Here is a 16,016-nt window from a genome sequence, read left to right on the forward strand (position 1 = left end):
ATGTGACTGGGTCAGGGTCTCTGAAAGGCCTAGGATTGAGTGTTGCTCCTGTTCAGCTGTGGTGGTGGTGATGGTGAGAATTTACCAGGATGGACAAACCACAATATAGTTGCATGCTGCTGGGCACTCAAGGCTCTTTGATGCATGCTATGATTGAGTCAACAAAAGGTCTACTGTGGTACAAGGCACACTCAATTTTAATGATAGTTATGCATCACACTCTGCTGCATATGAAGCTGCACAACCCCAACAATGGGCATGTGAGTGTTAGAACTGAACCATGGAGCAGTGGAAGAAGGTGTGTACTGGTGTGCCATTTACCTGAATAATTTATGCCACCAGACTGCACTGTGAGATGATGACACGCTGGTAGAAGGGAGTGTAATGCACTGGACAATGTTCTAATGGGAAATCCTGGGTCCAGCCATTCATACAACAGATAATAGACAAAAATGACCACCTAAATATTGCTGCAAACCAGATACAACCCTTCATGACAATGGTGCTCTATGCCAAATAATACCATGCCACACAATACACATCATACATGAAAAAAATGTGGCTCCACCTCGCAACCTACAAGACTTGAAGAGTCTGGTCTTGGAGCTTATTGTTGTCAAGGTGCCTCGCAGAGTTCATGCATTGGAAAGTCTATAAGTTGACCAACAGCATATGACTGTGGGTCATAATATTTTGGCTCATCTGTGTATTATTTCCACTATTTTTCCACTCCATTTGCAGATTACCTGAAAGAGATTCTGCAGGTAGAGACAAACCACAACCTGCTGACAGGTTTTTGGTCACCCAAAATTCGTCAATACATCAGAAGCTATGTGATCCAAGCCTCCAGATTCCCTAAATCTCAGTGCAAATGTGCACCTCCGGGATGTCCTGAATCAACAGGTTTAATCCATGGTGGATGCACTTTTCAACCCACATGATCAGCTGCAAATATTTGTGCAAGTTTTCAGAACAACTTCAGGGGTTTTGTCCAGTTTGGCGTTTCACACCGGTGGTCATAATGTTTTGTCTCATTGCTGTATGCTATTTTTTTTCTTTGGCAACCCCACATCTCATTCAACGTCACCTACAACAGCATCTGTCATACACCACCTGCATCCATCTTATTGTACACTGTATTGACTCCATTTTAATAAAAAATTAGAATCAATATTTATTTTTACATCATGGAATTAAAGAAAATTAATCAATTTGAAATTAAAATACAGTTACACATTTAATCTGACTGGGTTAAATTGTAATTGGCAGTTCATTCCACTGTGGCGACCCTGATAAAGAAGGGAATAAGCCAAAGGAAAGTGAGTGGACTTAAAATACGCCATACGAAAAAAGGTCAACTTCTTCAGTTACTTCCTTATTCGTTGTTCCTCAAATGTCCTCAACATACACTACCTGACATACACTAAGCCTTATCATCAATCCCAGTTGTAAAAGCCACAAATAATAACTTGACTTCTAGCTGATCATTTGGAAATGTGTCAGAAGGTAGAAATTTCAGATGAAAAATCATCACAAATACTGCGGAAGACCTATTGGAACTCACATAGACTGTTTCTTCAGCGGTCTTGCGTCCTCGTGTTCTCGTGCAACGTCATCATCAGCTGCCTAAGTTCAGTTCCAATACTCAAGACCGCAAGTACGGAGGACGCGTGAAACTTCCCGGATGTGTTCTTGATATCGAGGACGCACCGATGCAGACTTGAGCGCCGAACTTGCTCTGGAAGTCCCAGAAGTCATTGCGACTGAAGGTGGGAAGCGCTGCATTTTATCTAGATTTATTATTAAAGTTCATAGATATGAATTATTTGCCTCAGGAGTTTCCCTAAATGAAACGGTGAAAGTAAACATTACCATGGACATCTTAATAAAGGAATAAACACATTAAGGGTGTTTGTTTGCTGAAATTCGTATTAAAATCTGTTTTATTTATGTTGTGCAACATATATTTATAATGTTTTATGCAAAGTATATATTTTGATAAGGGGAAAAACAATAAATCGTTGTATGAAGGCTGTAATGTTTAAATAATTTACCATTTAAAACACGTGAAGGTCATGTGACCATCAGGAAGAACGCAGCATCTCAATTCTCAAAGGACGCGTTCTCTGCCCTCGCGGTCTCCTGAGTTCGTTCTTCCGAGGACACCTGGCAAGACCGTTCTCCACAAGAACACAAGTCCGTTCCCTGCGTTCTTGGAATTGAGAAACAGCCATAGACCCAAGATTCTCAGAGAAATCAGTCAAGTTTGGTGAGGAACATATCATAGTTTGGGGTTACATTCAGAATGAGGATGTGCAAAAGATCTGCAGAGTGGATGGGAGCATCAACAGCCTGAGGTATCAAGACATTTGTGCTGCGCATTACATTACAAACCACAAGAGAGAGTAAACTTTTCAGCAAGATAGCGCTCCTTCTCATACTTCAGCCTCTACATCAAAGTTCCTGAAAGCAAAGAAAGTCAAGGTGCTCCCGGATTGGCCAGCCCAGTCACCAGGCATGAACATTATTGAACATGTCTGGGGTAAGATGAAGGAGGAGGCATTAAAGAAGAATCTGAATAATCTTGATGAACTATGGGAGTCCTGCAAGAATACTTTCTTTGCCATTGCAGATTACTTTGTTAATAAGTTATTTGAGTCATTGCAGAGATGTATGGATGCAGTCCTTCAAGCTCAACAAGCGAACTCTTTTTCCACTGCACCATGACTTTATATTCTATGCTGTACATTATTTCTGTTAAGTGACAAGACTTTTGTCTGAGCAAAGTAAGACCATACTGTCCTTATTAAATAACTAAAAAGGGTCAAATGAGCGTAATCTAGAGACATTTGCCTTCTATAGGCCACTTCTGATACCTAAAAATCAACTAGAAGTCAAGTTATTATTTGTTGTTCCTAAAATGTGGATAGGCGACAAGACTTCTGTCAAGTAGTGTACTCTAAAAATGCACAGGGGCTGAATTTATAGAAGCTTTTCCAAAGCGATATCGGAACAATGAGACAAAGCTCTGGTGCCCTAGTGAGTGTTCTTCTCTCAGATCCCCACGGAGGAAGCCGCTTTAGCCTCATTAGCACCCTGTCTCATCTAAAGACCCGCCAAGTCCAATGTGCTGGACTGGGATAATAACGAAGAGGACAGAGATTCAAAGGCTCAGTCTGTATCCGCCAACCCTCAACCAGAATTACCGGGTTGCATGAGGGTTTAAGACACCTTAACCAGGATCTGTGTCACATTGCAAGACAATCTTCAGATTTGGAATACAGGAAGACGCCGAAAGTAAACTCAGAACCTGCAAAGAACAACCATACAGCAAAGACAATAAAATAGGTTTCATTTCCAGATCTTTCTACAATGATAATTTGAATCTCCTTTGAATATATTCAAAGGAGATTCAATCTGTGAATCTGTGAATAAGAATCTGTGAATACATTCTTGCCTCTCGGTCACTTTTACATTATAGCAGGATTTTTTCTAGTCTTAAATAAATCCACAAGCTACCCAGCACACCAGGACTCTGTTAGGGTTTTAAGAGTGTTCTCAGAGATACAAGGAGCAGGAATTAACTATGGTGACAGCTGCAGAAACCAGAGACAAGAGTTATTTATAAAACCTCTACTGTAGCACTATAGTCAGCATCCCTCCTCAGACAAGTGACTTATGAACTGGTGCCATTCTACATATTTTGCTCCCCAAACAAAATCAATAACTAAATGAATATAATCAAATTAAAAATACGAACTGCGAAACAATTGGTGCAATACAAGCACAACTAAAATAATAAATAAATAAAATTCTAAATAAAAAGGCATGCAAGATTTCCATTGGTACATCTGCTGTGGGATCAATTTAGTTTTTAGGACAGGACGATGCATCATTTATGTGCTGCCATATACTAACAAAAAGTACTATAAAGTCACATGCCATCTGGACAGCAGGGCTGATATAGGTCTCTAATTAAAAAAACAAAAGAAATAGAGTTTGTGCCCTGGGTCATCTGGACGAGACATTTCATTAGGATCAAAGTTTCAATAAGCATGTGAATAATATAAAGGCTTGTTTGCAGTGAATCATATCATTGGAGAATTCAGATGTGATTCATCTCATCCTGTGAATCAACTGTTTCTTTATTGTGAGCCAATTCCGTAACAACCAGCCATTGTTTTTTTTTATTGTTTTTTTTAATTATTATTAGCCATGACGTGTTCATATTCAGGCATTTGAGATTATCATACGCATCATACATTGTGCATACACAGTTTGGCTGGTCAGTTAAGTCAGTGTGTGCAAAACTAATTATGTAAGTGCTTATTTATTTGAAGGATGAACAGATTCCAAATTTTACATGGGCAAAGGCAGGGGTCACCAATCTCAGTCCTGGAGGGCCAGTGTCCCTGCGGGGTTCAGCTCCAAATTGCCTCAACACACCTGCCTGGATGTTTCAAGTATACCTAATAACCCATTGATTAGCTTGTTCAGGTGTGTTTGATTGGGGTTGGAGCTAAAATCTGCAGGACACCGGCCCTGCAGGAATACGTTTGGTGACCCCTGGGCAAAGGCAACGTGATCTTCCATGATCGCCCAGGACGTCAAATACATGTTTTAGCTTCTCAAATCATTTGGTAGACCTCCATCTTTTGGTCATTTTTGGGCATTGCAAGAGTCAGAGTTTGAGAAGGAAATGCTGCATTTTGTTATATTTGGTTCCCTCTAGTGGACAGTTTAAATGTTGTTGTTTTTTTTACTTGCAATTGGTTCTCTAAAGTGAATAAAAAAAATAAATAAAACATTAATCATCGGAAAACTCAAATACTATATACATATTTGATTAATTATTTAAAAAACTATTAAAATGAATCTAAAAGGAATTATCAAAATAAACTAATTATAATAAAGTATATATATATATATATATATATATATATATATATATATATATATATATATACATATATATATATATATATATATATATATATATATATATATATATATGACATTTAAAGTCTTAACTGGGTTTATTATGTTAACTTGGTACGTAAGGGGAAATTAAGCAAGTTATTGTATAATAAGGGTTTGTTTTGTTGACTATCAGAAAAAAAGATTAGCTTAAAGGGTTTATTAATTTTGTCCCTAAAATGTTTTTTTAAAAATTAAAAACTGCTTTTATTTTAGCCTAAATAAAACAAATAAGACTTTCTCCAGAAGAAAACAATTATCAGACATACTGTGAAAATGTCATTTCTCTGTTAAACATCATTTTGGAAATATTTAAAAATAAAAAAAAAATTCAAAGGGGGGCTAATAATTCTGACTTCAACTATATATATATGCATATATATATCTCCAATTAAAAAATAACAAGAACAACCAGCATGGCTCAATGGCAAAAAATAACTGTCATTTAAAAATGAAAGATATTATACAAGAATGAAAGTTAATGAAAGATAAGTAATTGAAGTCAATATAAAGCAATATTTATGAATAAAGTAATAGGTCAATCAATCTGCAGAATTACAGCTCCCGTTAATTAATCAGCACAGAAAATAAAACTTTTAAGAGCATAAATTTCTTATTGCAAGGAAATCATTCTCCAAATAAAATCCTAAAAAAGAGCAAAATTCTTTTTAAAAACACACTCTGCCCACACACGCACACAAACATGAAGATTGCAAAGGCACTGGCCATGGTGCTGAAATTGTTCAACACAATGGAAAGGGAGTTTTCCAGAAAAGTGATAACACATTGCAGTACAAGGATGGGCAATACCTGTAAATGTAACGACAAATTACATTTAAGTCATTAAAACTTTAAAACTTCATTTAGAATTTTCTAGATAATCTGTATACTGTATCTTTATCACTGAACATGCAAGGTCAGCTTTGCAGAAAAGAGATCAAGAGCTTACAACAGAGAAACTCCAATATATAGGCAAAAAGAAATTGGAAAGAATTGAAAGAACTTGAGAGTGTGTAAATGAATATATGATGATCGAATTTTCAATTCTGGGTGAACAACACAGTAAAAAAAATCCTGGTTGCCTTAAACCAGGGGTCACCAATCTTGGTCCTGGAAGGCTGGTGTACCTGCGGGTTTAGCTCCAGCTTGCCTCAACACACCTGCCTGGGTGTTTCAAGTATACCTAGTAAGACCTTGATTACATTGTTCAGGTGCGTTTGATTAGGGTTGGAGCTAAAATCTGCTGTACACCGGCTCTCTAGGAACAAGTTTGGTGACCACTGTCTTAAACTTTTAAGCTGAATCAAATGAATTTTATGAGTCAATTGAATTTATATTGTGTTAAAGTGATTTAAAACTGCTTGCATAATTTTATAAGTTAGAACATTATTGACCTAGTTAAGTTACAATGACCTAAAACATATGCTGTCAGTACTAATTGATCATATACTTTTTTACAGTGTATACATTTAAGACACACGGATGTAGACTTCAAGCTCTGCACAGTGCACACACTCAAAAGATGGTGTTTGCTGTTTGTTAAAACTGCTTACACTTAATGTTGTCGTCTAAGCAATAAAAGTAACTTATAGGAACATTCTCTCGGTAGTAACAGTGGCGCTGTTTCTGAACTCCTGCAGTTTATCGTTTTCTTCGGCAACGAAAAAACAACACGTGTCGAGACCTCGCTAATTTGTGTTGTCGCCATTTCCACGTCTAGTCTACACATGCCAATTCTTTCCCAACTGTTTACAATCACAAAGATAATCAACATTCTGCGAAATTAGTTTAATACTTACGGAACATGCCGTATAACAGTCCGCTTCCGGTGCTTTCAGAAAACTACTAAATGGTTTGAACTCGCATTTTATTAAAGCACGTTTAGAAACCAACGCGCTTCAATGGTTCCGACCTTGTTTGGTTAAGGAGAACCGCTCATTTGAATTTAAACTTCCAACAAACATTTTCAGCATAAACGAAAAAATACTACAGTTTTTTAATAGTAAATACTAGCGTTTTTGAACCATAAAGTACTTGGATGAAACTATTTTGGTAGCTAATTAGTTGCTTAATGTACTGCAACCGATTTTCTACAACTACAGTACATTATTCTAAAATACACGCCAATTTAATATTAAAGCCAATATATATATATATATATATATATATATATATATATATATATATATATATATATATATATATATATGAAAATATTATTATATAAATATACAGTATATGTTTATTAGAAAATATTAAGGTTTTGTTATGTAGGTATATATTAGTAGTCATATAAAGATTTGCTATCTGAGGCAAAGTTATTATGCAACAACTATATATATATATATATATATATATATATATATATATATATATATATATATATATATATATATATATATATGTGTGTGTGTGTGTGTGTGTGTATATATATGTGTGAGTGTGTGTGTGTGTGTGTGTGTGTGTGTGTGTGTGTCTATATACACACACACACACATATACACATATATACATATATATATATATATATATATATATATATATATATATATATATATATATATATATAGATATATAGATATATAGATATATATATAGATATATATAGATATATATATAGATATATATTAAATGACTGAATTAAGTAAAAAACTAAATTCATGGCAACACATTTTTCCCTTACAGAAATAATTTCACAATTGCTGCTCAGAAAAAGGTATGAAATGTAAAAATATAGTGTCATAAAAGATTTTACCCCCAGAGGGCGTCTTGTACACATTTATTTGCTGTCAAATAAAATAACAGCTTATTTGCGGTGAAGGTTGCAATCTTGCTGATATTCAAGCTCTCACTGGTTTATGTAACGTCCTACTACAAGTAAATAATGCAAAGTTGACCATGCAACCACAGGTTTGTGCAGCGTATCTAAACGCAAAACTGCACAATAACTTCATAACAAAATTTAAAAAGCTAACATTTTACATATAGGTGATTTTGAAAAGTAGGTGCAAACATGCTGAGAAAAGAAAAAAAGAGAGAAACTGCATAACTATTAAAAACCAGTACACTTATATTGCATTTTATATTTAGTGGTTTTAAACGTATTAAGTTCAACCAAAACTGAAAATTCTGTCATCATTTACTCAAGATATTGTCACAATCCCGTTCGAGTTTCTTAATTTCTTTTTAACCACAAAATAAGTTGTTTTTTAAAAAAAAATAAAAAACGGTAACCATAGACTACCATATTTTTTGTTTTCCTTATGAGAGTTGATGGGTGCCAGCAATCAGCATTCTTCAAAATAGCTTCTTTTGTGTTTACCAGAATAAAGAAAATCATATCCGTTAGTAAAGAACTGAGAATAACTAAAAAGTGAGTAGATTTACATTTCTGGTGAACTATCCCTTTACATGCCACAAATTACCATTGCAATTCCCGTTATACCCATTAAAGGTATTACAAATGTTATTTTGGTTTCTATGATACTTCATATTTTTTCGGCAGCAGCATATACTGGCATCCGTGATGGGTGTTTTAAATCGTGCATAAACGTACAAAGCTGACAATTCTACAAAACCACTATACTTTAGAATAAATAAATAAATACATACATAGATAGCCTTTAGATCTAGGCCTATATTGCACGGTCTACAGTGACTGTTACCCACATGCATGCCACATCTAAAATAAAAATGTTCTCAATAATAAAAAACCTTTTAATTTCAGCGCAACACTCTCAAAAATAATGGTACAAAATCTGTCACTGGGGCGTTACCTTTTCAAAAGTTACACTGTTGTACTTTACAGCTGCATATTACCTTTATGCTACATTATTGTACCTTTAAGTTTCACTTTTGTACATTTAAATTACTATGAGGAACAGATTTGTAATTATTAGCTATTAAAATTGAACAATTTTTTTTTTTTTGAAAAGGTAGCTTCCCAGTGTGACAGATTTTATACATTTATTTCTGAGAGTGAATAACAAACTTATTTTACATCTATATCACTTGTATCTATATGAGGCTGTGATCACAATACAAAAAGTATAAAGCTTTAGGCTAAATAAAGCAAAATAAGCGAAAACTCGGAGGTATTTTAATGGCTCTAATAACCGAACCAGCCAAATTATTTTGTTTGTAATCTGTGCCATGATGTGTATAGGAAGTTTAATAAACGAGTACTAACTGAAGAGGGCGCTCAGCTCTAACAAAGCACAACATCATGACTCCACTTGTCTGTCTCCGTGTTTATCAGTTTGTCATTAAAAAAAGAGACCTTTCATTGAGCATTCAACATGTCATTACAATTTATCCAAGATTTAACCCAGTAGAAATTATCGTATATCTTACAACACATGGAAAATATAGCAACGTTATACAAAAATATACTGTAAATATACATGGGAAAATACTGTATACCGTATATATACAATAAATATATATGGGAATTATACTATGTTATTAAAACGTTGTAGGCCTACTGTTTTAGATTGATCGTCTCCATTTTTCATAAAGCAATAACGATAATTCTAAGAAAAATAAGTAATTATGCATGATTTGTGCGTGTAATTGTCAACGCGAAAACTGCTAAGTATTTTTTCCACATTAACAACCAATAGATAGATAGATAGATAGATAGATAGATAGATAGATAGATAGATAGATAGATAGATAGATAGATAGATAGATAGATAGATAGATAGATAGATAGATAGATAGATAGATAGATAGAATGTGCATTCAATACTCCAACATAACACGGACAATTCTTCATAAGCTTGGAATATTTGGAAAATAGGATCATGCAATTTCTACACAAACAACAAAATGAGCCTGAATTAGTGAAACCAAACAAAGCGAATATTATGCAGTAAGGACATCCCATTGTTTATAACTCTGTAAAATGACCATCACTTTGTTATATGCTTGTTTATAAATCAGATGTATTTGTGTAGGCTATTTGTTAGTCATGCAGGCTGTTGGAAATCATCGTGATCAGTTTTCGGAGGAGTCGTGGGTTTATTTTACTCATCTTATACAGACAGATGCACTATAGAGACATTCGCTTTTCAAATCCTTAATTTCAGTAAACCATTTTAGTGGCTGTGGTTGGCAGTACATTGTTTGGCTGACTTGCAATGATAATGTTTTTTTTTATATTTTGAGCTCAAAATTACGGAGAACGTGATGACATTATTATAAAATATATTTTTGCTCTGGATGTGGCCTTGAGCACGACAAATTTGCAGTTGTGCTATTGTTAGGTAGCCTACCATTAGGTACCAAGAATTGTGAAAAACCTCAAAGACCTAATTTTATTTCAGTCCTTCCTCACTTATAATAATGGTATTTAGACAATGTAGTACATTGGAGCCAGTCAGCGACATTATTATAATAATAATAATAATAATAATAATAATAGCTAATAATAATAATAATAATAATAATAATTATTATTATTATTATTATTATTATTATTATTATTATTATTATGCTGGTAACAGTAATTATGCACATTCATTTTTTTGTTAGCCTACTTTATTGGTTTGACTTCCAGTGATAAAGAATCCTAACCACAGTCCTATTCACGCATTATTTTACAGTATATTTTTCAATATTGCAATAATGCCCTGAAAAGGGGATTCTTGAAGCTCGTTGGGAGAAATAACCCCCTTAACCCCAACAGAGCTTTGAAGAGCTTACTATTGTTCCAGTTGGGTTTGAGAACCGGTCATTACCGCTGATTAGCGCTGAAGAGTTTGACAACCTTATTGACTGTCAGAAACACTCTTTTCACCTAATCTTTCTGCTTTTGTCCCTTTGCAAACTCAATAGGCTGCTCTCATTTCCCTTGCCACATTTATGCTTCGTTTTCCCCCACTAACAAATCGTTAGCCAAGCATTATTAACAGACTTAAACGTACAGTTTGTCCCTCTGAACGAAACAAAAGTGACTGAAGGAATAAATGTGTGATGAGAAACTAAATAAATAACAAAAAACAATGTCAATAGCTAGCATGTTTATATTAATTAAAATAATAAAATGTACACTTAAATATGAATGAAGCCGATTTTCAAATTCAGTGTTAAAAATAAAACATATTGATCGGTTAGGCAATATATTAAAACATTTTTTAAGTTTTCAGCAAATTATCAGATTCTAAGTATTTCTCTAAGCAATTAAACCATTAATAAACCAATCAGCTGCGTATTTCGTAAGTTTTGAGGAGCCTTTCTTATCTAGCTTCCTCGTTTCGAAACCAAGGCTTTCGCCCTCTCGTTGACCTTCTCCTGTCAGAAAGCATTACAGGACAGCAAAGCCAATCACACGGGGCGGTTAACGCGTCTGGACACGCAGTAAGCTATCAGGTTAAACACACCACTATAGCCTACATTTACCGATTACTGGCTGTGCATGAACCTCACACCATTTATTCCAGGAATACTGAGGCAAAAGTTCAAGTGGTTTTAAGGGTGAATGCAGACAAAATACATGCATGCTAATGCTATAAGGCTACTACAGACAGGCTGTCCGGGACGGGACAAGATGACATCCAAACCGTTTTGAAATGTAATAATAATAATAATAATAATAATTAGTAGCTTATTAACTAAATGAGTAGGCTATCAGATATAAACACGAATGGATTCAAATTGATCATTGATGAGAGTAAGTCTGAAGGGTTACTTGATCAACATTTTATTAGCGGTAAGTCTTTCATTCACTAATATCTTCACTATCGGCGCACATACTCTAAAAGTCGACTGTCAACACCGAAAATGACCATACTTGAAATGACCAAACAATTGAAAATCAGATTCTATAAGAGCAATTTAATGCGTAAACACTTAGAAAACCTGCAGGTAAACGGTTTCACCACCATGAAGTCCTTTTCAAAACAATAATAAAAAAGAAAAAGTGTTCCGTCGGGGAGCCTATTTGCTTGAGGCAACCGAGTTTGTTTACAAAAGTAGTTTTAATACAGATAGCATCTTTTTTTTCTGATGTCATTTGTTCGTGTTTCCCCCACTTTGCTCTCACAAAAACATAAATACATTTTAAAGATAAAGCATTCCATGAATCCCAAGATTCCGGCTGGTGTAACAGCCTCCAAATAAAAAAAGAAAATAAAACAAAAACACGGCCTCTGATACGTTAAGGCAGGCACTAATGTGCTTGTTTATCTTGCTGATTGTCTGTCTCGATTTCCTTCGTATGTGTTAATTTTCTCATAGTCTTCCCGTATAGCCCGCGGGGCGGTTCGTGGTGCGATGTTAGATGTCACATTCGCTGTCACTTGAAGTGATGGAGATCGCCGACGCAGCGGCTTTGCTGGACAGGCTCGCTTCAGGGCTTGACGCATTCCCCAGTCGGTCTACAGCACCATCCTCTCCACTTAAGGACCGAACCGAGCCGTTCGACAACACCTGCTGTTGTAACCTTTAAAAACGAAAAACAATGGGTGTTGGACAAAGGTCTTCTGTTAAAACTTAATTTATTTAAACTTAAATTAAATAGCTGTTTCACAGATGTCCACTTTTGTGTTCAATATAATCGAAAAAAAAAACATTTGCCTTAACATTATAAATTACAAGTCCTGGAATGTGTGGACATGTTATGAAATGATGCTGCGCTTATTCCAGGCTCCAGATTCAGCGTAACGGAATGCCCCGGAAGAACACAGATCAGTTGCCTACATGCAATTCTAGGATATTCTACATGTATTAGCCTATAAGGTGAATATAAAATAAAAATAAAAAGAGGGTTGGCAAAAACATCAAATAACCTACTTCTTAACAAAAGTGTTTTAATTTTCAGTAATAAAATATTAGGCTATAAATAAACCTTATGTTTTAATAATTTGTTTTTTAAACGGCAAAATATTTAGGCTAAACTGAACGATTGTTAGCCTATACCAGTAGCTCCTAAATGTAAATTTTAAACAAATAGAAAAAAACATTTGACACAGGTCGCCTAAATTGTTGTTGTGAGAAACGGTCCTAGCATCACTCCAGCGATTTATTTAGCTACACCACGATATAATTTCCTTAGGTCTCGTGTAGGCTTAAATCTGTCAAAACGAAGAAAATGTAGTTGTCGGGTTTAAAAAAGAATCCTAGCACGCTGTAATCTTTTGACAGTTGTTATATCAAATAGGCTATCCTAAAGGACTTTTAACGAGTGATGCAGACTAGGCCCAAGCCATAGCTAATACAAGCACAAAAGCTATCCAATTTTTTTTTTTTTTTTTTGCTTAAAAATAGAAAAGGCTATTTTGTACATTTAAACACTGTTGTAGTGTTGTTGATTTTTCTTTACGCATCGAAAATAAAATAAAGTACATTTATTCTACGCGAATTTGTGCTTTAATAATAAGAAGAACAAAACACATTATTGGTCAGGTTGCAAAATACATTTTTAAATAATAACCGGTCTATTTGGTTGATTAATCTGCTCACAGTTTTTCCATAAAAAATAGGCCTACTGTTCTTATTTATCTACTGTTTTTTGTTTGTTTGTTTATCTGATTTGGACAATTATCAACCGAACACAATGTTTAGCTTAGCATTTCTATAATTAAATATGCAGACTTTGTCAAATTTTTTTCTACATAACCAAGTCAATAGCCATTTTATAGCTAAATTTCACTCGTATAATCGGTCACATAATGTAAATCTGGAAAACGCACCTGTTTTTTGCGGCCGCGGCTCTGTCCCTTTGTCTTCGATTTTTAAACCAATTCCCCACTTGAGTGGGAGTGAGTCCTGTAGCTTGTGCAAGCTCTCTTTTTTTACTTGGGTTCGGATAAGGATCCTGAAGATACCATTCTCGAAGTAAATGCCGGGTCCTTTCTTTAAAGCAGTGCGTCTTTTGTTCTCCATCCCAAATAGTTTTAGGCAGGGGGAACTTCTTCCGTACCCGGTATTTGTCCACTGGTCCTAGCGGGCGGCCTCGGAGCTTCTCTGCCTCCTGGTAGTGTGACTCCAGCCAAAGTGCTTGCAGTTTGGAGTGGGACTCTTTGGTGAACTTGTGGTTCTCAAGAATGTGGTACAGCTCACGGAAATTCCCAGTGTGGAAGGCTACGATGGCTCGAGCCCGCAGCACAGACTCATTTCGGTTCAGCACCTCGCAGGCAGCGGGCGCGACGGGGAGCGACCAAAGGAATCGGCCGAGACGCTCGATGTCTCCGCTCTCTTCCAAAGTCTCGCATACCCCCGCTACCTGCTGGGGACTAAAATTCAAAATTGGCAACTGAAACATGAAGGCTTCTGTTTCCCCCTCGCAGTCCTGTTTACCTCTAGCACGGTTTCGTGCTTTCTGTGGCTTTTCTCTCGCTCCCCAGCCGAATCCAGACAAAAAGGCAATTCCAGAGTCAGCTGATGAATGTTAGACGATGCAGAGAAATGGAGATGTCGCTCTGTCGGTCTGACGCTGCCTCGGTTGGAGACACCGAGAGTTCGAGGGCAGGAGATTATAGCACAAGAATGAAGATATTTTTTTGAGGAGGGAAAAGACGTGCTGCCCGCTTCTGTGTTTCTATTGGACTTGGCAGATTGGTTGCGTAGTTTCCACGGACGCCTGTCAATCACTGTCAAGCGTGCCAATCACGCGGAACGGAGCTTGAGTAGATTTCAGCACCTCCCAGACCTCGACAGCGCCTTTTAGAATGTAAACATCAGCGACCTCTGTGTTTACTGAATCCCCGCGAGTTAATTACGCTCGATTGCGTGTTTCACGCTCATCCTAAACGAAGTTTCTCTAACATAAACTTTAAAATATAAAGACATTTTTAAGTCTAATAAAGCGTTTAATCTACCACAAAGCGTTCTGTTTGTGATGTCAATCGGAAGACCTTCGAATCAAAGAACACAACTGGCTTATCCTTCCACATACTTGCGCACAGACGTTTCCCTTATAGTGTGTCGCGACAAGCGAATGTTTCGGATTAAAATGACAAATGACATTAAATAAGATCATCCGTGTGCTATGTGGATTTTCAGTGAAAAGTCATTCGTCAGTTCCCGATTCTCGCTTCGTAAGAATAACGGCCGCTGACATAAAAAGGAAACAAATTAGGAAAAATTCGTTTAGTTAGGCATTCAGCTATATGATCTCGTAGACATCTGACAGCTCAGCGCAACAGTCATTGGCCTGTCAAATTTAATATCGTGCGGTTCTGAAACTAACGAGTCTTAACTGGACAAACCATTCCGCCTTCCAGCCGCACGTGGATATGAGTCTGGTTATGCTGATTTTTCGTTTGCCTATACCAGTAGACCAAAGACTATTAACAGCTTACATAAGTATAGTTATAATCAAGCATTTTAAAAGACATCACTGAATGCGACTTTTAAGCAATCTTTTTTTTTGTGTCATGTGTAATTTGATTATCTGTTTTTATTTATTTAAATCAGTGGCTACCATAGGCTACCATAGTTATTTTTTGCTCAGGAGGAGTACCAGTGAATAAACCTGTCAACCGTGCGGTTTGTGGAGATGCCATATCATGAAAAACTGATATAGTATCAACTACAGCTCGCAATAAATAAGAAGGCGGATGGATAGCGCAGATGGTTTGAAGTGTCGGGTCAGATTATTTCACGGCTGGCTACAGAGGAAAAGTTCATTCTGACGGAAAGCCCCTGATATTATTCTCACAGACCCACACAGTTCATTTGAAGAAAACCCTTCGGGCCCTTTTTGCATGATGTATGAGCGGCCCGTAGCTCCGATTATAGAACTACCGTCTGCATATATACGGGAAGCTGCTCATTTTTATGCAGTCGGAGACCGATCCTGTTTTTCACCGTCAAAAACAAAATCTGTGGGCTAACACTGCCTCGAACCCAATTTAGCAACAAGTTACACCTGAAATTATCATTATTGAAACAATTGTAACAATACAAAAAATTAGGCCTATATAACAAACTATAGCTAGATATTATTTATTATATAAAGTGCAATAAGCAGCAAAAAGGGCATACATAATATTTAAGGGCAAAAAACTATACATTTTCAAAACATTTCAATTTAA

General features: G+C 36.0%; 2 protein-coding genes across 4 annotated transcripts in view; both read right to left on the reverse strand.

Moving 5' to 3' along the window:
- The window catches only part of prkchb (protein kinase C, eta, b), a 220,532-nt gene that overhangs the window by 157,392 nt on the left and 47,124 nt on the right, over positions 1-16,016 (reverse strand). Inside the window, exon 1 of one of the 3 annotated variants that reach the window (XM_087297006.1) lies at positions 6,777-6,898. The exons of the other annotated variants lie outside the window; for them this stretch is intronic. The gene's annotated coding sequence lies outside the window, so the exon portion shown is untranslated. Of the gene's footprint in view, positions 1-6,776; positions 6,899-16,016 lie in introns of those variants that run through there. 3 annotated transcript variants of the gene reach the window in all.
- On the reverse strand, positions 11,665-14,528 carry six6b (SIX homeobox 6b). The gene is made up of 2 exons (NM_001020585.1): positions 13,671-14,528; positions 11,665-12,421 (listed from the first exon to the last, which is right to left on the reverse strand). The coding sequence occupies exons 1-2, from the start codon at positions 14,240-14,242 to the stop codon at positions 12,256-12,258; spliced, it is 738 nt and encodes a 245-aa protein (NP_001018421.1). The 5' UTR covers positions 14,243-14,528; the 3' UTR covers positions 11,665-12,255.

This window comes from Danio rerio, chromosome 20 (genome assembly GCF_052040795.2).
Source record: "Danio rerio strain M-AB ecotype USA chromosome 20, GRCz13ab, whole genome shotgun sequence".
NCBI lineage: Eukaryota > Metazoa > Chordata > Actinopteri > Cypriniformes > Danionidae > Danio > Danio rerio.

Coding starts and splice junctions, on each gene's coding strand:
- six6b (NM_001020585.1), bottom strand. CDS start 14,242: ATGTTTCAGTTGCCAATTTTGAATTTTAGTCCCCAGCAGGTAGCGGGG. Junction 12,422..13,670: donor GCCGCGGCCGCAAAAAACAG/GTGCGTTTTCCA, acceptor TCGTTTTTAAAG/GTTACAACAGCAGGTGTTGT.